The 21708-nt window shown below is 59.3% G+C and overlaps 1 protein-coding gene across 1 annotated transcript in view; it reads right to left on the bottom strand.

Moving 5' to 3' along the window:
- Positions 1 to 7141: 7141 nt before the first annotated feature.
- The window catches only part of NR4A1 (nuclear receptor subfamily 4 group A member 1), a 31242-nt gene continuing 16675 nt past the window's right edge, over positions 7142 to 21708 (bottom strand). The window contains exons 2-7 of the mRNA XM_034792466.1: positions 13804 to 14603; positions 12564 to 12693; positions 11495 to 11646; positions 10019 to 10221; positions 9234 to 9412; positions 7142 to 8346 (exon numbers count right to left, since the gene is read on the bottom strand). Of these exons, the coding sequence (XP_034648357.1) occupies positions 8090 to 8346; positions 9234 to 9412; positions 10019 to 10221; positions 11495 to 11646; positions 12564 to 12693; positions 13804 to 14601 (1719 nt within the window). The 5' untranslated portion in view covers positions 14602 to 14603 and the 3' untranslated portion in view covers positions 7142 to 8089. The remainder of the gene's footprint in view (positions 8347 to 9233; positions 9413 to 10018; positions 10222 to 11494; positions 11647 to 12563; positions 12694 to 13803; positions 14604 to 21708) is intronic.

Genomic DNA, 21708 nt, shown 5'->3' with positions numbered 1-21708 from the left:
CAGTCAGAGCTGTCCCTGTGTCAGGGGCTCCCTTCCCGCAGGGGCTCTAGCCCAGGGCTCTGCTCCTGCTTTCCCGGGGCTCTACCCCGGCTCGGACACCGAGCGAGGTGGCGAGTCCACAGGGACTAACGGTGGCATCCGTAGAAAGCAGGGAAAAGGCCTGTCCTCGGCAAGGCAGGTCTCCTCCCTTCTCTCTGGGCCTCTGTTCAAACTCAGGTCAGAGACTCCCTGCTGCAGCCAGAGGGCTGAGGAGGAAGGGTGTGGAAATGATCAGGGCCTTGCTGCTGTGAAAGCACCTGCAGAGTTTATTTGTCACGGCAGCGCCTTGGCGGCCCCAGCCAGGGCCCTGTTGGGTGGGGGCTGTTCAGCCAAGGTCGCCAGGCCCCGCCCCGCAGCGCTCACAGTCCAGGCGTCAGACGCGTTGCCGGAGGAGGATGAGATGCTGCGACAGGATTGCCTCAGGACCTGGTGCTCCGTGCCTCAGTTTCCCTCTTTGGGGTCTTTGACCTCCACTCTTGCCAGGCGCTCTGCCAGCATCAGAGAGCCCCACCCTCCCTTTCGGAGCGAGCAAGACATCGGCAAACCCAGCTCTCGTCCAGCAACCTCCCGCTGGGGCCCCAGGTTCAGGCACCCTGCGGCCCCTTGCGCCCAGGGCTGCCCACCTTCCTTAGAGCCCGGGCCAGGGACCCTGGAGCAAGCACAGCAGGGTTCCCTGCCCCACTCCCGCCCATCTCACAGCCTTTCCCCAGGCTGGAGAGCAGCCCCCCCACCTGTCCTTCTGACCCCAAGCTCCTGCTCTAAGCAGCCTCCTTCTCTCTGCCTCAAACGCCACCTGCTCCCAGGGCACGGGTGGCTGAGCCCACGGCGCTTCACGGCCCAGCTGCCTTGCCGGAGGTCAGGGGATCGCGCGGCTGGGCCAGCAGAAGGGCGGGGAGCTCGCCTCACCTGACAGCCACCTCAGCACGTGGCCCAGGGACAGTCAGAGCAGGAGGGAGCCCAGCGGGCCATGGAGCTAAGGCCGCGACCCCGTTTGCCATCAGGCAGAGGACGGGGTCATGGTCCTCCTGCCCCGTGTGGGGGCACAGAGAGGCACTGGGGCGCGCGGCATGGAGCAGAACGCCCAGCTGGCGGGAGCGGGTGGTGGAACAAGGCGCCGGCCCAGGAGGGGCCACAGCCCAGATGCAATGGGAACTTTGACAGGCCGCAAAGCACCAGCAAGGGGGCTCTTGTGTTCCTGGTGAACAAGGTTTTCCGAAACCCACGCAGTCAAGAACGCCCGGCATTCAGTGCTGGAAAACGCACACTGGGATTCCACTGCGGCGGCTACGTCACATCCCCTTTGACTATTGTCGTTTGGGAAATTAACGATCAATATGAAACAGACCCGCCATTGTCTCCCGGCTGGTGAGAGGCCGGCTGTTTATTCCAGCCCATCTCAATGCTCCTGTTGTTTGGTGCGGGGCTTTGGTAGATTCATTAACATTTGTTCTATGGGCCAGTTATTCCCCTTGCAACATAGGGGGCGGATATGGGGGGGGCAGACGGCTTTTGTACATCGCTGGGTGTTCTTACAGCTCATGCGAGGGCAGCAAGATGGAGGCCACTGGCAAATGGAGCCGGGAAGCGTCCATCCAACGTGCGGTTCTTCTGCTTGGTGCACGCCGGAGGCCGGACCTGACTGCAGTCAGACACAGCCCGTTCCGTGGGCCTGGGTGGAACTCCCCTCGGTGCTCCCCAGAAACATCTGCACAACTCACTCCTCCTCCTTCAGCCTCTCCTCACAACTGTCCTCGGCCCGGCAGCCAGAAAAAACTTGCCGATGGTTAGGGGCCACCAGCCAGCTGGAGATCCCGAAGCGTCAGGCTAGTGTGCCGGCCAATTTGTCTCCTGCTTTCCGTGGACATCCCCCTCGGTCTCATGGCCTGAGTGGAGATTGGAAGTGGGGGGCTTTTTGTTCTGGGTTTGTACAGCGCCTTGCACAATGGGGCCCTGGCCCAAGCCTGAGCCTCCCAGCTGCTATGATAACACACGTAACAAGTAATAATTGACACACCACTTCAGTGCTACGCCAGCCAACGTCTCGGTCCTTCGCACAGGGGTGATGGGAACGCGCTCTTCACTCACGGCCACCGCTCCCCTCCCCTCCCCTGAGTGCGCTAACCAGGCCTAGAGAGAGAGCCCCACACGCCCTCCTCTCCCACCCCACCTGCTGTAGCCACCTCCTGTGCATGGCCCAGGGGGCCTGCTGCTAGGCAGTGTGGCTGGCGGAGAGCCCTCAGGCCCATCCAGGAAGCGAGCAATGAGGATCATTCCCACCTCCAGGAGGAGATGGTCCTGTCTGGAACAGAGAGCAGTCCCCAGAACCCCAGCCCCTATGAGTACCGGTGCCAGTGGCTCCCCAGAATGCTCCACTTTAGCCAGTCAGGATGCTAAGACTGTCCCACGGGACCGATCTCAGCCGCCAGTGACAAAGAAACACAGCGGGGAGGAGGGGGACATTAAGGATAAAAATCCCAGATGGAGAAAGATTCCACAGACTTGGAAAGGAGCCGCGCACCCTATGGCAGATCCCGACGCAGCAGTCTCCCAGGGCGTGCCTGGCTCCGAGACGCTAAAGATCACATTAATTAATTCCCTGGCTTCTCTCGCTGCCCACCATGCTCTGCTCCAGGTTAGAGGCCAGCATTGCCAACCCTGGCCTTTCATTGTGCGCCTGGCAATATTGCCTGTTTTCCTTCAGGCCCCACCTCCTGGAGTCAGGTGATTATGTGAGCATCTCAGCTCCCATTACTAAAGAGAGAACGTTTCTAGCTCGCGTGGTTGCAAAGAAAATCTTGAAAATGTGATTCCTGGGGCTCAAAACCCAGCAGGGAAATGACCAGACCCCAAATGAATTAATTTGTTAGTTTTTAAGGGTTATGATTTTGGAACATGGGTTCACGCTGCTGAGAGGCGTTTCCCTCATTGGTTTTTCCAGCAAGGCAGTGCGGCTGCTGTTGAGTGGTTCAAGCAGTGCTCTGGCAGCCAGGACTCCTGGGTTTGACTCCTGGTTTTGCTGCATAACCTTAGGGAAATTACATCATCTCCGTGTCCCTGACTGACTGCTGTAAAAATCAGAGTAACCGCATCGAGTCTGAAAGAGTCACTCCGGATTGACGCTGGCAGGAGAGAGATCACTTGATCGTTACCTGGTAGGTTCACTCCCTCTGGGGCACCTGGGATTGGCCACTGGCAGCAGACAGGATACTGGGCTGGATGGACCCTTGGTCTGACCCCGTACGGCCGTTCTTATTCTTCTGCACAGTCCAGCAAATGGGGCACATGCCAGCTCTGCCACACACTTGCTGTGTGACCATAGTGCCTTCCCCTCTTTATGCTTCCATCTCCCCAGGTGTAGATAGGTGATAATTGGCCACCCGCAGCCCTCCCACCCCCCGTGCTAGGCACTGTACATAATATATGGAGATATACCTCTCTCATATAACTGGAAGGGACCCTGAAAGGTCATGGAGTCCAGCCCCCTGCCTTCACTAGCAGGACCAAGTACTGATTTTGCCCCAGATCCCTAAGTGGCCCCCTCAAGGATTGAACTCACACCCCTGGGTTTAGGGGGCCAATGCTCAAACCACTGAGCTATCCATTACAGTAGTGCCTAGGAGGACACACTGGTGCTGGGCGCTGCACAAACACAGAACACAACCGTCCCTGTCCCAAAAGGCTTCCAACGGGCCCCTTTGCAGAATGCTCTCGGAATGGTGCGTAAAAACGCGTTACTAACAGTCCCCCGGCCGGAGAAGTGCTGGGACAAACTGCTCCCGCGCTGCAGGAACTCCCTTGCAGCCAGCGGTGTCACGCTGGCATAGTCCAGAGCAGGATTGGGCTCGTGCTTGGAGATCTCCACGGGGAAGGTGCAAAACGCCATTGCTCCAGTTTGGAATTCTTTGTGCTGGCCTGGCAGCAGGGACACCGCCCCGAGCCCTGCCTATGGGGGACCCTGCCCCTGGGAAAGGGGGAGCAGACGTCTGAGCACGGCTGTAAACGTTCCATGGCCCCGGGCATTCTCCTGGGAGTCCAGCTTCCACCCCAGTGCAGTACGGACAGATGACACGGGAGGGGGGGGGCGGGAGGCAGTGTTTGTGTCAGCATTTGGTCTCTATTCACAGCTGCCCAGCTGTCACCCAGCAACCTCCGTGAGTAGCTGCAGCTTCAGCCTGGGAGGCAGAGGAGGTACAACCAACCAGCGCTCCGCGGGGAAATGGAGGCACAGAGACTTGAACAAGGTCACAATGAAAATCTATTGTAAAGCTAGAGAGAGAACCCAGGAGTCCTGGCTGGCTTCCAGCCGCCTGCTCTAACCCATTAGACTCCACCCCCCCTCCCTGAGCTGAGATAGAACCCAGGAGTCCTGGTTCCCAGCCCCCCCTGCTCTGTCACCAGCAATGCGCCTTTCCCAGCTCACGGCTGAGAACCCAGGTGTCCTGATTGTTTAGGAACCTGCTCAACCACTTCTAAAGCCAGCACGCTGCTCACCTTCCTCTGCCTGCTTCCCGCGAAGGGCCCAGGATCAGCCCCGCGGGCCCCCTGTCACACCCAGAGAAGGCGACAAAGGGCTGCAGTATGGCTCAGATGTGCGGGTTGGTTTATTCCTCCTGCTGTCACCCCCTTCCCCTCCCCCCCACTGTTCTGCCGGAGCCTCAATGGAGTTACTGTCCATGTGCCGCTTGGCCCGGCCCAGGATTCAGATGGAAAATTCCATGCCCACGAAGCCGGCCCCGAGCAGCAGGATGCCTCAGGCCGCGATCGCAGGCCTCACCGCATCAAAGGAGGCCATTATGCCCAGGCTCGCTGCCGTGCCATGAGTGACGCAGTGCTGCCAGTCCAGGACTCTTCAGCCCGCAGGCTCCCAGCATTGTAAGGGGGGGAGCACTTCACGTGGCATTGGTGAGACGCCACCTCTGGGGTGGGACACGGCCGCTGCTTAACTATCCCGCAGCAACACCCCAAGGGAACTGCTTGCCCAGCGCTGAAATGCAGCCCCGTCTGGGGTGGAACATTTCAGCTGCTCAGCAGCCACACAGCACCACAACACGTTGAGGGCAGAGAGCGGCCGCACCTACCGTGCCAGACATGCAGCAGGAAGGTAACACAGCCCCATGCACAAAGCCCCAGCCAAGCGTGTCAGAGGAGCCAAGGCCCAGCCATGCACCCAGCCTCTGGGCAGGGCTCTACCCCCAGGGACTCCCGAGGGATGATCCATCACACCCAGATTACAGCTCAAACGAGCGCAGCATGACACACGCCGAGCCCGGCTACTTTGCAGTGGGTGGACCCAAAGCGAGACAGATCTGCCGTGATGTTCCCCCGTCAATTAATCCTCACGAAGGGGGGTGGAGGGGGGGCTGGGCTGACAGTCCGGGGGGACAGTCCCCCGTTTCTAGGCCAGTGCCTTCATGTGGCGCTGGGGAGAGCTCTGCACTTCTGCAGCCCCGGCCCAGGCGTCTCGGTTGGGCACCCACAACTAATCTGTGGGGGACCTCAGCGTGTCCTGCTCTGGGTGGGGGAGGCCAAGGCAGCCGGACCGGTCCGTGCCCACGGGCGCTCGCTCGGCTGTGCCAGGTTCCCCAGCTCCTCAGGCCACTCCGGGGACAGAGCAGGAAGTCAGACCCGCACACAACCCCCCGCTGCAGCCCGGCTCCGGCCTCTGCCTCCCGGCACTTAAACGCCCGCCTTTGGGCAACCCAGCAAAGTCGGGCCCAGCTCGGCAGCCAGCGGGAGCCCCGCCAGAGAGGGAATCATTACAGCTGGAGCGAGGGGGGCGGGAGAGATAGAGATTCCCAGGCTATTTCAGGGAGAAATAATCAACAGCGAGACAGGTGCCGAGCCCGCCGCAGCCGCCCGGGGATATTCGTTACCGTCCAAGGGCATCAGAGTTTCCACATGGCCCCACTGTCCAAGCTGTTCTTACGGCCCGGCTTGAGCTGAAATCGGAGCCCCTCGGCCGGGCGGGCGGTTGTTACAGACTGTGCAGGATTGCAGGGGAGCCTTGGCCCAAACGCAGCGCTGAGCCGGGGCCCCGCCAGAGGCCTTGCACGGCTCCCCGATTCATCTCCTGCTCCGCTGCCATTCAGTGCTGTGAATGCTGGGGGTGCTCACCAGAGGCCGCAGGTGCACGGTCACTCGTACATCACGAGCCCAGGCAGGCGGCCGGCGTGGGAGCCAGCTGATCCGCAGGCCGGGCTTGCCCCGGGTTTGGCCGCTCAGTAACTCGCCGATGGGCCAGGAAGCCAGCTGGCTAGCCATTGCTGTTGAGTGGAACGAGTCATGAGGGTTCTCGGCCCAACTAGCCCCACCGCCGGCCGGTCTGGGACCCAAAGGGCCGTGGGAACTAAGCATCCTGCAGGCCCCAGAAGGGGAGGTTTGAGACACATGGGCAGGGCTCTCCTGGGGCTGGAGCTGCGCAGGGGGTCGGTCTCCAGGGCTCGATCCCCTTAGAGGGCAGCTCAGGCCCCCCCCTGCATTTACACCAGGGGGATGTGAAAGGAGCGACTGTGCCAGGCTGCCAGCCAGGGCAGCCTGTGTCGCCCCTTCGTCAGCCCCACCGACCAGCCGGAGACGGTGCTGCCCGCCAATTGACAGCAGCTCAGCACTGATCTGGGACTTCCAGCTCCTGCCAAGAGCCCAGCAGGAGACACCGTTCAGGGCGGGGCTGGACGTAAATCTCGGCTTGTCAGCCACCAGAGCAGCTGGGACATCCTCCAGCCCACGGGAAGTCGTTTTAGAACACGGGCCAGACGCCACTGGTCCTGCTGTGTCCCCGAGAACAGGATCTGGGGACACTTCAGACCATCTGGATCAGCGCCCAAGGTCCGTCCAGTGTCCCATCTCCGACAGCAACCACAGGGCAAGGGGCGGGACACCCCCCAGCTGGCAGGCGTGCGATCCATCTGCCCCCTGCGAGGCCTCATCCCGCTCCCCAAGAGAGCGGCTTCCACCCTGAAGCAGGAGGTTCTGTATCCCTCCCCAACATTCAGTTCGTACAGGGCCCAGCGCAATGGAGCCGCGGCCCCAAACCTGCCAGCGTCTCTGCGCGATCCCCACTGCCAGCCGCAGCGGTACGGCACAAGCGGGAGAGAGGTACGGCTACCAGGATGTTTTTTATTTCAATATATTAAATATATATTAATCAGAAAAAAGTCACATATGGTAAATCCCGAAAAAATACACAAATATAAATGTTGATTTTTTGTTTTACGTACAAGTTTATATACAGGAAAAGGCCAAAACGAGAGAGGAAGCCCTCCCAGGCACAGAAAGCCACATGGTTGTCAGCAGATAGAACAACAAAATAGGCGTCTCCCTCCCAGCCTTCCCAGTGCCCCTTCTTGTCTCTCGCTGCCTCTGCAGCTCTCAGCTGTATTTACAAGGTTTAACCCCCCTCTATTTACAGAGACGTCTCCGCAGCGGACAGGCGGGACGCATCCCATGTGCCACGGCACGTGTCCGTCGCTCCCTGGGCAGCATTGCAAAAGCACAAGGGAGGCAAGAAGCCGCTAGGAGGGTCTGGAAACTGCTTGGTTCTGGCAATTGGGGACGGAGGAGCCCGCTCCCGGCACCATCCCTGCCTGGCCGCAGGATGCAGCAGGCGGGCAGGGCAGGGCACCCCTGCGTGTGTCTCAGGACCAGCCCCTCCTACCCAGCGTGGTGAAGCGCCAGCCGTTGCAAGCGGTGAGTACAGAGCCTGGCTGTGGGCACAGGGCTATTGGGCGTCTGAGTGCATCACCTTAAAGGCACATCGGGGTTCTCCACAGAGAAATACGTCGCGATCCACGGGTTTGGTACACGAGACGGGATGCGGAGGCCGAGCGCGGGTCAGCCACCAGGAGGTATGAAGGGCTCTGCCCACTTCCGACAAGTCCCCGAAATCCCGGCTGGCTGTGGGGCTTGCCCCCCAGTCTCTGGAAATGCTCCGTTGATTGTCCCACCCCCTCCGCTCAGGGGGGGGAGACGTATCTGTCAAAACTCCCGTTTTATAAAGCGAGCGAGCTCCCCGTGGCAGGGGCCTCATGGGTCCCGGGGGGCTGCTCCCCCCTCAGAAGGGCAACGTGTCCATGAAGATTTTGTCCACGATGGGAGGGGGCGGCACCAGGTCCTCCAGCTTCAGGTAGAAGATGCGCTGCAGGCCCTGCGTGCAGAGGGTGCGCAGCTCCGGCAGCTTGCCCAGAAGCTTGGACAGGCAGTTGGGGCGGGTCTGTTCGCTCGTGGTGGACGTCACGTGGTCCTTAAGGCAGCCGACGATTTGGTTCTGGAGATCCTCCACTTTCTTGGGGTCCTTCAGCCCGTGGCGGTCTGGAAAGGAGGAGAGGGGCGGTCACTCCCGGCCCGGCCTAGATCCTATAGCGTTGTGTGCACAGCCGGGCCACGGCAAAACAGGCTTTTGCTCCCGCTGCGGCCTCCTGAACAGCCCCCCCAACCCCTGGCCTGTCTCATGCACCCCGAAGAGTGGACAATCTCGGGCACGTTCTGCACCCTTTAACACAAAACCCTCTTCGAGCAGCAAGGCATTCTGGGAACTGCAGTTAGCAGCGGGCCCCTGGGAATTCAAGGCTATGGCAAGGCATGCTGGGAAAAGGGCAGGCGTATATACAGGCTTGAGGGCCCCCGCATGCCTTGCTGACTGAGCCAGGTTGTGCTGGAAGCCTGGTTTAAAGAGACAAGCAGATCCTGACGGAGCCTCCCCCCCCCCCACCGCCTCCAGGGCTGCTGGGATCCAAACAGGCCTAACTGTCCAGGCCTGCCTAGAGATTTGGGGTGCCCCCCCGCGCGAGATCTTCCCGGGGCCTGGTTCTTGGAGGGGGGTGCGGAAATCAGGCCCCTCTAAGGAGGCTCATATTGTGCCGAAATCAAGAGTCATTCCTGAAAGTTAATAATGGTCAGAGCGAATTCCGCCCCTCGAGGAGCAGAGCGGGAGAGCAGAGAGCTGGAGGAAGCCAGTTCGCCTAGAGTTCCTGAGCCTTCTCCCACAGCACGAACCCCCCACCCCACCGAGGCCCCGGTCACAGCTTGCAGAAGGCTCTCCTAGTGTTACCACCCCCCCAGCGTGAGCACTGCAATAACCCCCCAGCCCAATGCCACAGAGGGAGCCCGTGTCCGAGCTGGGATCAGACCCTCTGGCTCCCAGTCCAGTGACCAGACTTGCCCATCCCTCCCCCGGCAGCCCTGCAAAGCCGCCCCACCTGTGATGATGACGAGAGCTGTGAGGCAGGAGAAGGAGGGGACATCGATACTCATGCGGTGCAGGCTCTGGGAGAACTCGAGGATGGAGTCGATCCACTCCCCGAAGCCCCGCACACACTGCATCCGGTGAAGCACCACCCCGTTGCAAAAGATCAGCTTGCCTTCCTCCGGCTTCGACCTGCAAGAGACGGGCAGAGCCACACGTGGTCAGGAGAGAATGGAGGGCAGGCCAGGAGCTCTGCCGGCAGCAGATTGGGAGGGGGGCAGGGAGCGGGGGCAGAGCAGAAACCAGAGATGTAACAGAGGGAGCCTGAGCAGAAGGGAGTACCGGTGACAACAGCCAGGATCCCGGCCCAGTTAGCCAGGCACTAGGGGCCCTACGCAGCAGGTCTGACGTTCAGAGACTCTGGCACCACAGGACCAATCATAGAATATCAGGGTTGGAAGGGACCTCAGGAGGTAACTAGTCCAACCCCCTGCTCAAAGCAGGACCAATCCCCAGACAGTTTTTGCCCCAGATCCCTAAATGGCCCCCTCAGGGATTGAACTCACAACCCTGGGTTTAGCAGGCCAATGCTCAAACCACTGAGCCTGGCTGTCCGAGTGGAGGGGATGACCCGAGCAACAGCCTCCTTTGAAACTCTAACGGTAGATGGTTTTGCCCAAGGTCCTGATCTCTGTGCCCATCCACCGACCCAGGCTGCCACATCACCATCCCGTGTCTCTAATCTCGGTGTCCAACAGCCGCTGGGCTGGGCGGGTCACGGAGCAGAGGGGGAGTTACCTGTAGGCCAGCCGCAGAATAAAGAGCTCCAGGAACGCAGATTCCAGGAGCAGGTCCTGATCCTCCTTGGGGAGCTCCTGGAACCCCTGGATCTTCTCCGCCCACTTGCGGATCACATCCATGGAGCCGGTGAGCAGGTCGTAGAACTGCTGCACATCCACGCAGTCCTCCTTCTCGAACTGGTAGGAGAGAGACTCCTGGAACTGCCGAGCACACGGGCAGGGTTAGCTTCCCGCAGCTGGGCCTCGGCCCGCGCAGCTACTCATAGCAGTACGAGTCCCGGGAGAGCGGCCGGGGCTGCGTCTCTCAAAGCCATCGTACACCCTCCAGGTTAACGCACGGGCAGCAGAGAGACAGGAACCCGCACCCATCTGGGCCTGGGTGTTTTCTGCTGCCTAGCACCGACTACAGGTCTCCTGGGTTCTCGTCTGGGCTGTAGGAAGGAGTGTGCCTAGTGTTAAAGGGAGGAGGGCTGGGAGTCAGGGCTCCTGGGTTCTCTGCTACTGGCTTAATCTGTGACTTTGGGCAATTCATTGCACTGCCCTGCCTTAGTTTCCGCCAAGTAAAATGGGGATCGCCCCTAAGTCGCTGGGGGGGTTAATGGTTTAGTGTTTCTGAAGGTCACGGCACTCCCTGGATGAAAGGAGCTGGATTGGTCCCTGAGCCTCCAGGCCAACCGGCATTTCACTGCCGAGGTCAGAGCCCAAGGCTCCAGCTCCTGGATAAATTCAACGACAGGCTCAGAAACACAGTTAGTGGGATTCATTTGCAGACAAATCCACCTGGGTGCAGAATGCTGGGCAGAGAACCCAGGAGTCCTGACTCTCAGCCCCCTTTGGCCACTAGACAACACAACCTCCTAGGGCCCAAAAGAGAACCCAGGAGTCCTGCAGCCAGGGCGAGGTGCTAGATACCCTGCATGCGTGTGGGGAAGCTGACGGGGTCAGGTAAGCCTGGTGTGTGGTCAGCACACACGGCCCCGTGAGCACTGGGCTGCTTTCCTCCAAGAGCCTGAGACCTCCCAAGCCACAGGGAGCCCCGTAGTGAGGCAGGGCACGGCTGGCCCCATGGGACAAGCCAGGCACAGACAGGAGGTGGCACAGCCTGGAACAGAACCTCCGAATCCTGCCACTTGGTGCTCTGCTCCAACTCACTCTCCCTTGCTAGGGCTGGGGAATGGACCCAGGAGTCCTGCCTCCTAGCTCTCTAACCACTGGGGAACACTGCCTGCCCCGCACACTAGCCAGCAGACCATGCTGCCCCAGTCGTACCACGCCGGAGTTCGCGTCCTTTTATTGATGGCGAGGGCTCCAGGATCCCTTCTCTAACTGCCCACAGGCCCTAGGGCTTCGCCCCCCAAAGCTCTGCTGACACGTGGGCTGCACACGGTTCCCTTCCCAGGCAGGGCTGGGGGGTGGCAGGGAGCCAGCTCCGGGAACCCCAGAATCCTGGCCCCCGGCTGCGAGTGGCAGGTACCTTGGAATAGTCCAGCTTGGTGGCACTGGGTACGGAATCGATGTGCGCCCTGACGAGCGACGTGATGAGGCTGACGGGGGAGGCATCCTGGGCCTGCTTGGGTTTGGACGGGAGCCGACCTCGGCGCCCCTTCAGGCTGTCCGTTCGGACCACTGGGGAGAGAGGAAAGGAGGACGCGGCTCAGGCAGGGGAAGCGGGTAGGTGGCGCAGAGCGAATCCGGCTCAGGGCAGCAGGAACTGGATGTTATCGTCTGAGCGCGAGGTTTGGCCCTTTGCAATGGACAGGCCGTCACGGCTCTAAGCGGCCCCCTGGCCCCACACATAAGCTGCCCCAGCACATCAAGCATTGGCAAAAGCAGTGCTACCTAACCGCCGCCGGAACCGAGCGCGCCATGGAGAGCGAGCCATGTTCAGAGAAAACGGGACACTGGGGCGGGGAAGAGACTCAGCAGGGTGGGGACGGCTCTCTGCACATCCCGTCCCTGGTTGGTTGCGGCTGCAAAAAACACACGGGGAACGGCATGCACAAACAGATCCACGCGCACGGCTGGGGATTGGCTGCAGGCACACACAGGAGCTGGGGGCTCACAAACGTTTGCCCCCAGAATGTTGGAAAATCTGGGGAGATCAGATGGCTGTGGTGATGTGTCCACCCACTAGTGTCCAAGTCTCGCAAGAACAGCTACTGTGTTCCTTGTGAGATTCCAGCCACGTCTCCCACACCCCCAGGCCATCGTGTTCTGGATCCAGCCTGGAATCACAGCCACGGAAAGGCAAGCGAGCATGCGCGAGTGATGCTAAATTGGTGGGAGCTGCACGAAAACAGCGGCACGAGACTGGGTCTGGACGTCCATACACCTGGGGACAAAGGAGCAGCGCGGCGTACCGGCAGCGGGACCGGGATAGCAGGAGTCAGGGCCCCGCTGCCAGGAACACACCAGATTTGTTATGGGGGCTAGACACAACTCCGGCTCTCCAGCCGGCGCCGTCACTACCCAGGGGTTTTCCCTAAGGCCCGGCCTAGCTAGAACCGGCCTGGCAGGGGGACACCACGTGTCGAGCTCTGTACCTTCTTTGACCATGCCCACGGTGAGGCACTTCTGGAAACGACAGAACTGGCACCGGTTCCGCCGCCTCTTGTCCACAGGGCAGTCTTTGTTGGCCAGGCAGATGTACTTGGCGTTCTTCTGTACCGTTCGCTGCATGGAGGAGGAGAAACAAGGGAGAGCATCAGCCTCCGGCGAAGAGGGAGCGCGAGATCCCGGGTGCCCAGAGCTGGGCCTGGACAGAACAAAAGCCCTTCTGTCCCACTGGTATTTTTATAGCAGCGTCCCCGCCCCACGGCGCCCAGTTTCCAGTTTCACATCCGAGGAGCCGTGTTCCCAGGACACGAGAGGGGGAGGGAAACACATTGCTCTCCGGGGGGGGTGCGCCCGGACAGCCAGCCACACCTGCACACGTCCATCTGCAGGCAGGGACGGGGGGAGACTCGACTGCCTGCTCTTGGTCTGAGCGGTCGCTCCCTCCGGGCCCCGATCCCCCTGCCCGGCCCCCCACCCCAGGGACTCGGCGCCATCCTCCCCACCCCAGACACAGCTTCTCTCCCCCGCAAAGAGCCAGCACTGTACGGCGCATGGACTGCAGCTGCTCCCCGAAGGGGCCTGGATCTCAGCACAACCTGAGGCCTCCCTGAGGCGCCTGGTGCTGGGCCAGAATCACTAGCCGCTTTGGAGACCCTGGGCCACGAGCTCACCCCCCAGCCCTGCCCCCGATGCACAAGCTATGCCAGGTTTCCCCCTCCCCACGTGTGTAACGTGCCGAATCGGGGCCCAGGGGAAAGGGAGGGAAACCACCAGAGCCACCAAGATCTTCCCACATGGCTGGGGGGTTCTGGGCCCGGCCCGAGCCCGCTGGGGCTACGCACGGAGGCCGGTGCTCTGCATAATGGGGGCCTTGGTGATGGCTCTCTGCACAACAATCTGCCCCCCACCCCCACTCCCCCAAGCCAAGCCCAGTCAGGGGCGCACAGGGGCTCGCCCCATGCAGAATGGCCAAGAGGAGACCCACAGACTCCTTCACTCAGCACATCCATCGGGGGTCCCTCAGGGACCCCACCCGCATCCCAGAATCCTCTGTGCTGGCTCCAAAGGATTCTGGGGCCTATCTGGGAGCAAGACCAGCCATGCGCTGGGGGCGAAGCGGGGAGGTTGTGGGCCTGCCTGCTGGCGAGGGAGGCCGTTGGCTCTGTGGGTTCTCAGGCACTGCCCTTGGTCTCCCCTGGCCCCACGTCCCCACCCCCGGCCCCGTACCTTGAAAAAGCCCTTGCAGCCCTCGCAGGTGCGGACGCCGTAGTGCTGGCAGGAGGCGTTGTCTCCGCAGACGGCACAGCGCCCCTCGTTGGCCCCGGGGCTGCGTGTCTTGGCCGGCGACAGGGAGCCATCCATCAAGGCGGGGCTCTCCAAGTGCGGGGAGGCCTGGCCCAGGGACAGGCCGGAAAAGCCCACCGGGGAGCTCTGGGAAAGCGCGAAGACCTCAGCGTCCAGCCGGTGTGTGGCGGCCGGCGGCACCTTGAGGGGGCTCTGCGAGACCCCGGGGCTGGGAGCCGAGGGGCCGAAGAAGAAGGCTGGCTGGGAAGAGTTGCTTTTCGGCTGCTCCGCCCATGGCCTCATGCCCTCGTAGTTCTGAGTGGGCGAGTAGGGCCCAAAGGAGCTCTCCCACGCCGAGACCTGCGGGGTCTGGAAGCCTGGGGTGGACGGGGATGGGATGGAGCAGGGGCTGCCGTAATAGTCCGAGCCGCTCGAAGACATGGTCTCGTCCAGCTGGCTGCTGAAGGAGCCGGGGTAGCAGCCGTACACCTGGAAGTCCTCGAGTTTGAAGGAGGTGGGTTGGCTGGAGGCTGGGATCTGGTACAAGAACGTGTCGAACTCCCCGCTGTAGTTCTCCATGAAGGTGTTGAAGCTGGGCAGGGAGGTGGTGGCCGCGATCTCGGTGTTGACTAGGTCCATTGTGAACTTGCTGAGCTCGGGAGTCAGGAAGTCTGCCGGGTAGCGGTCACAGGGCCCTCCGCTCTGAGGCAAGGTCCCATGCTGCATTTGGATACAGGGCATCTCTGAGCAAGGGGGCAAAGAGAAAGGCAGAGGCGTTAACATCGGGCTGGAATCGCACCCGCTCCCCAGGCCAGGGCTCCCCATTCATTGGGTAGAGAACTTGCGCAGGGCACCAGCTCAGATGTGCAGCACGTGCCACGCGGGAGGCGGGCTCTAGCCTTTCCCACGGGCCCCAGGGAAATGCCTCTGATCGGGGGGTATAGAGCGAACCATGGATAAGGCACCGAACCAGGAGACCTGTCTTCTATTCCCAGCTCAGATGCCTTGGGCCAGTGGCTCTCAACCTTTCCAGACTATTGTACCCCTCTCAGGAGTCTGATTTGTCTTGCGCACCCCCAAGTTTCACCCCACTCAAAAACAACTTGCTTCCAAAACCAGACAAACATACAAAAGTGTCCCAGGCACGCTGTCACTGAACAATGGCTGCCTCTCATTTTTACCATAGAATTATTAAACACATCCATTGGAATATAAACATTGGACTGACATGTCAGCGTATGGGATATAGAGCAGTATAAACCACTCATGGTCCGTATGAAACTGTAGTTTGTGCTGACTTCGCTAGTGATTTTTATGTCGCCTGTTGTAAAGCTAGGCAAATACCTAGATGAGTTGACGTAGGCCCTGGAAGAGCTCTGCGTACCTCCGGGATACAGGTTCCCTGGTTGAGAACCACTGCCTTTGGCAAGCCACCTTCCCTCCCACGCCGGTGTTTACCCTGTGAGCGATTTGGGGAGGGACTGGCTCCCCAGCCCCTACCGTAATCTGCACCATAACAGAGCGACAGGCCTAAAGCCACAGGGGTGGCACCTTGGCAACACTTGCTGTACAAGAACGAACGGCCCTGATCCCAAGAGGTGCGGAGCATAAAAGGAGCTGGCCAGGTCTCTGAGCAGTTCTGGGCTGGCCAGATCGCAAGCGGGAGAAAGACATTCTATCCTTGAGTGGCATGAGCTGGTCCCTCTGCCCTTCCCGCTGGGGGGCCCTAAGCCAACAAGCCAAGGCTGGCTGGACCACGGAGGCCGAGCTCTCCACTGCTCCTCAAAGTCGGTGCCTCGGCCGAGCACGGCATGGGGCTTGCTGGTGCCTGAACTCGAGCACTGCAGGTTCCGGGGAGACGGTCATACACACTAAAACCAGGTGCTTCAGGGTGAAAACCCACAGAGGGAAATTTCACCAAACTCAACGAAAATCCACCCGCTTGCTGACGTCTACATTGCTAGAAGCATCTGCTCCACCGCGCCAAGGTGGGGGCTCGACTGCGCCTCGGTCACAGTGGTGTAGATCAGGAGTAACTCCACCCAAGTCAATGGCGTTGCCCGAGCCCCTGGTGGGCTCTGTGAACCGAGGTGTAAGGCCAACCCCCATCTTGGCCCCAGCGACCCGACGAGTGAATGGGGACAGGAATTCACAGGAAGAAGCCGTGAGCCTTGGTATGTGAGAAGGAACCGAGGACACGGCTGTTTTGACAAGCTTGTATCTCACACGGGCCTGACATTAGCCAGCCATGGAGCAGCGCAAATTAAGGCGGTCAACGCTGCACTCAAGGTGTTTGGAGCCGAGCTAAGGAACTGGCTAGCGTTGGAGACGGGGCTGAAGGTGGAGTCACACGGCTGAGCCATCAGCCCCAACTGAGAGGAATGGTCGTTCTTAGCTGGCCCCACTGGGCAGAAAGGCCATTGACGGAAATGCTTTCACCACAAATGGAGGGAATCGCAGAGCTGCCGAAGGGCCCTGCCTCCCCACCCCAGGGGCTTGGCGGGGAAGGTTTGCTGGGCCAAAATACTAGGCTCCAAACCTCCTGGGTGGAAGCGTCGGGTGCAGAATTTTGATCCTAATTCAAAAGCCAAACATACAGCACGGGCCAGACTCCAGGATCCCTCGGGTCCTGGTTAGGAAGCTAAGTACGGGCCAGGCTCCCAGCAGGTCCTACGCACCCGCTCGCCTGAGTTCTTCGGACACTCCTGCCTCCCAAGCGCCACAGTGGAGCGCGTCTCTGCTGCGTTCCCTCCCACCGGCAGCCAGCGAAGGGAGCAACCGACTTTCACCGGCATCAAACGAGGCCACTTCGGACTAGAACAGGCCAAGCAGGGCTGAGCCGGCAGCTCTGCCAAGCGTCAGGGCTGTGATCGGATGGCAGACGAGGGCGCAGAACGGCGCCTCCCAGACCTGCGGCGCGCACGCAGCTCGCTGGGTCGTCCCTACCTGAGGGGCTGCCGCAGCCGATGAGCAGCGTCCCGGCAGCCCCGGCACGGCACAGACATAGCAAGACCCAGGCCCTGCCCCAGAGGTGTCAGTCTCGGCAGACAAGACAGAGCGAGGGGAAGGGACTTGACCAGCCCAGCGGGGTCCTGTGTCTGCAGCCATTCGTACGGATTCTGCCCCATTGCCACATCGTGGGGAGGGCACACTCAGGAGAGTCCCTGCAAACCTATCACCCTGATTTTCCAGGCCCATCCCAGTGCCCCCCGACTGACCTGCTCCCCTCACTGGGCAGAGTTTTGTGCCTGTCTCCGGGCACCCGAAGGAGTTGCTGGCCAGCGGCAGGACCAGCAGGCTGGCTCAGGGCACGGTGCCCCACCAGGCCGGTTCCATGTTACCACCCATTCCCTCCTAGGGGGACCAAAAGACACCTCTATTGGCTTGGCATGCCCCCAACCACAGCCCCGAGCACTTCGCGTTTTGCACCTGGACCCATGCAGCCCTCCCACCCCCCAGCTTCAGAGGAGCCATCTTGCTCTTGAGTTCTCACATTGAATCTGCGGCAGGGGAGGTGTCTGATAACTGCCGGCGCAGAATGGTAACCGACCCGTGCCGCTTTGCCAGCTCGCTTTCCTTTCCGACATGCCGGCCGGCCTTCCTCGCTCAACCCGGGGAACAGCAGGGCTGGAGCAGCAGACGGGGCCATATAGAGGAGAGACGTAACAAGAGTCCCCAGGCAAGCTGAAAGCCAAGACAGAAGTCCCCCTTGCAGCAAGATGATAATGTAATTCATATCGCAGACCTTTAAAGGTCATCTTCTGATTGGCCGAGAAGCCGTCCTTAACGGCCTGCAAAGGACAGCGGAATGTGGAGACACAAGAATTCCCAGCAGCGTTGACACGGTTGCACCATCAGAACAAGGTTACAACGTTCTTCTGGGGCCAGCTGCTCCTTATTCAGGCAAAACTCCCATTGGCTTTGAGAACAGACTTCAGGACCTAGCCTGGTTATTTAAAAAGATCGATCCGCACCCAGCTCACAGCATCAGCGGCCCACTGTCCTCAGCCAGAAGCCAAACTCACGCCCCACCCAGCTCAACGGAGACGGATTTGCTCCAGTTTAACGACGTTCTCTGCTCAGAGGCCCTGGCTGGGGTCCCCTTAGCTGCAAGGAAGGGTTGGCCTGGCAGGTCAGGCGCCGACCGAACGCTCAGGAGATCTAGGTTTATTTCCCACATCTCCCTTGGGACTCTCTGGTCCCGGGTCCCCCAGATGAAGAACTGGGATAATAATCATTCTATTTTGAGCGGAAGCTTTTTGGGGCAGAGAACCTCTCTTTCTACGTTTGTGCTGGACCCGGCCCAGTAGGCCCTGGACCTCAGCTGGGCTCTGCAGCTGCTGGTAGAATACAAATAAACAATGACTACGAATGAACAAAAGGCTCATCGGGGACTTTTCCTGGTCAAGGGAGACCCAGTCAATGTGTTTCACAAGGGACAAAGCAGTGAAGTGGCCTCATTAGCCAAGCAAAGCACTCGCAGGGTCTCCTGTCCTCACCGCGATGTGCAGCCCAGTTAATCTGGGCTCCTAACCAGAGGCTTGGCTCTCGGCAGTTAACAACTTGCTGGGATTTACAGTAGCCCAAGCCGGTCACAGATGCGCTCCGCCCGCCCTTAACCGTGTCTCTGGAGAAGATCTGAAGCGCAAAGGGCCAGGTCCTCGGCTCACGTATGTCACCCTGGCACCACAGAAGTCCATGCAAGGTTGATTTACACCAGCTGAGGATCTGGCCCTGGCGTCCGAGAGCCAAGAGCCCGGCTGCCCTCTCTCTTTGGTGCCAGCTAAAAAGCACCCGGTGCTCAATCAGTAACAATGGTACTGACGGCTTTCCTCCAGTCCTATGTTCGGATCATAGTTTCCACCATTGTGGATGACAGACATTCTATAAACACACTATGCACACCTCCGCACACCTATGCCCACCTCCACAGCCAGAGCGGTCACTACGCTGCACAACAGACCCATTCAGAACTCGTGAGCAGCAACGGAGCGAAAACTCAAGGCACCTGCGCTCCATACGCCCAAGCTCCAGCTGCCTGAGCCATCAGCTGTTTTCAGTATAGGGCTTATGACACACAGTTGGGTCATTCTAATTCTAACCAGCAGAGGGACCCCTCCCGCTCACACACTATTTACTACCGTCTACACCTGTTCCCCAGCTCCGCTCTGCCCTCGTGGTAGTCACATCAACAGAAAGAACTGCATTGGCTTGTTGTTGCTATAGCAACCCAACAACAACGCTACACACTGCTGAGCCTTTATGTTGTTGGGTTTTTTTTAATGCAAATTGCTTTGAGTATAAATCACCACCAAGGGCAAAATAGGTGATGCCTCGGCCTGCGTGGCCTGAGTCTCCTCACAAGGTTTGTCAGCATTCTCTCTCCCCTTCATAGGGCGACCAGACAGCAAGTGTGAAAAATCAGGACGGGGGTGGGGGGATAATAGACACCTATGTAAGACAAAGCTCCAAATATCAGGACTGTCCCTATAAAATCAGGACATCTGGTCACCCTACCCCTTCACAGCTTGCGTTTTAAAAATTTGCAAGGGAATGGTCAACAGGAAAAGTCGATTTCCTGGACGATTAAAGCTTACTCTGGGTTTTCGCAGGCGCTGCTTGCTCATTCAAATGTATTTTTTCCTTCCTCATTTTAAAATTCTCCTTAAAGGAGACCCACACACAGATGATGTTTTAAAGCAATAGAAAAATCCCTCACATGCGCCCCCTGCAGTCTGCCATGCACTATGGACTTGAGCACTTGGTTGCACCAACATACATCTGGAGCAACACGACTGAAGTCACTCTGGATTTCCAGCCGTGTAAAGGAGAGCAGAATCTGTTCCCCTCTCTAACTACTCTCCTAGGATTCTAATACGTAGCCTGATCCAGGGAGATGCTGCAGATAATGGCTCAAGACCAGGCCTGTTAATTTTTGATACAATGAGTATTTATAAGGTGTAGAAAAATGCATGACCCCCTGCGATCGAATACTGTCGCACAGGGGGTGATAGCACCATGTTCACAAGTCTTTAGCCAAAGCACAAGAGGGCCTCGCCTCCCCTCCCCCGAGGGGGCAATAAATCGACGTTGCCAGCCTTTCAGCACGTTAGAAATGAACGGAGCCTGGGTGGTGAATCTGGTTGCCAGGTGTGTCAAGGCAAAGCTGCGGCTGTTGCTTGGGTCCAGCCAGAAACTGCATTCCTCCCCCCCGCCCCAGCAGGGTCCAGGCTCAGCAACCATATAAAAGGGAGCAAGGTGGGGCCTTTCCTGATTTGCTCCCCTGCACCCTGCTGGTGCCAAGTTGTTTTGCAAGTCAAAATTCAGAGGGATTTTATTTTTATTTAAAAAAGAAACAAAAAACCAGCTGCTCTGTTCAGAGGCTAGACCAGCCACGCAGCAGAAAGTCCACTGTCTACCGCAGCTCTGCACACGGGTCAAAGGAGGGTCCCAGAATCGTCAACACAAAATAATATTGGCAAACCCAACGAACTGACCATTTGATTCGAGCAGGGGTTCTCAAACGTCATTGCACCACGACCCCCTTCAGACAACAAAAATTGCTACACGACCCCAGGAGGCCAAGGATCAGAGGGGTAGCCACGTTAGTCTGCATCCACAAAAACAATGAGGAGTCCGGTGGCACCTTAAACCGATTTATTTGGGCATTATTTGGGTGGGGGGGGACACACCGAAGCCTGACCCCGCCTCAGCTCTGCCGCCCCTGGCAGGGGGGCCAGGGACAAAACCGAAGCCAGAGCCCCAACGCTCTTGACGGAAGGGGAGGGGGCAAAGCCAAATCTCAAGGGCCTCAGCCCCAGGCGGGAGGCCTGGAACCTGTTCGCCTCCCCCCACACACACTCAGGGCTGAAGCCCTTAGGCTTTGGCCCTCGGCAATGGGGCTCTGGCTTCGGCCCTGGGCCCCAGCGAGGCTGTCAACCCTTGGCGACCCCCTTAAAATGGGGTCCCGACCCACAGTTTTGAGAACCGCTGAAATAAAATGCCCTCCTGGATGCCTTGCTAAAGGCAGGGGACTTCAGAGGTGTGTGTTTATGTTGCAGTGTCAGATGACAGTATAAGAATTAGTTGCAACTTATTACATTTAAAGCAGTCTGAAAAAAAAACGTGTGTGTGTGTTAGCGTGGGAGTGGGAGTGTTATCTTAACCTGGGAGCAGCAGCTTTGCTAAAACAATGCTAAAAGTGAGCCCCTCAGGGACTCAACACAATTTACAAACTTTTTGACTGGGCCAGGTCTGCAACCCCTTGCAACGCCCCCCTGATGCCCCCTACACACTTTAAGCACTGCATTGAAAACAGCAAAACAAGGAAGCCGGGCGCCAACCTGCCAAGGTGACTGCAGAAAGGAGGACAGAGCTCTGGACACGGGCAAGGTGGTAATTTGCAGAGGGGCTTTAAAGAGCTGCTGGAGAGCTCCCGTTACTTTGCCATATGCCCACAGCAATCCTGACCCACGGTCACTTCTCACACAGCCGGCCGTCAGCGCAACACACAGCATCAAATCTGACCCGTCAACGCAAGAGCCCCCCCCCCCCCCAAATCAACTGGACACCGCTGCTTTCAGACAGCGAAGAGCAGCACCAGACGCTGCCCCTGCAACCCCCACACCTCCAGCACAGCGTCAATCGAGACTAGAAAAATAAACCCACCCCGCTCAGCGCCGCCTGCATGCGCCCCCACAACTCCCAGGTCGGGGTCCTGCAACTTGAGACTCCCCCACCCCAAAGCCAATGCAGCCCGTAACGGTGCCCAGTTCAATGGACAGGAACGCCCCTCCCATCCCACCTTGCACTTTAACTCTGCACAGGAGACAGCAGCACCGCCCCCCC

Source organism: Trachemys scripta, chromosome 16, assembly GCF_013100865.1.
Source record: "Trachemys scripta elegans isolate TJP31775 chromosome 16, CAS_Tse_1.0, whole genome shotgun sequence".
Taxonomy (NCBI): Eukaryota; Metazoa; Chordata; order Testudines; family Emydidae; genus Trachemys; species Trachemys scripta.
The sequence above is the reverse complement of the archived record's forward strand: the minus strand, read 5'-3'. Positions and strand labels throughout refer to the sequence as shown.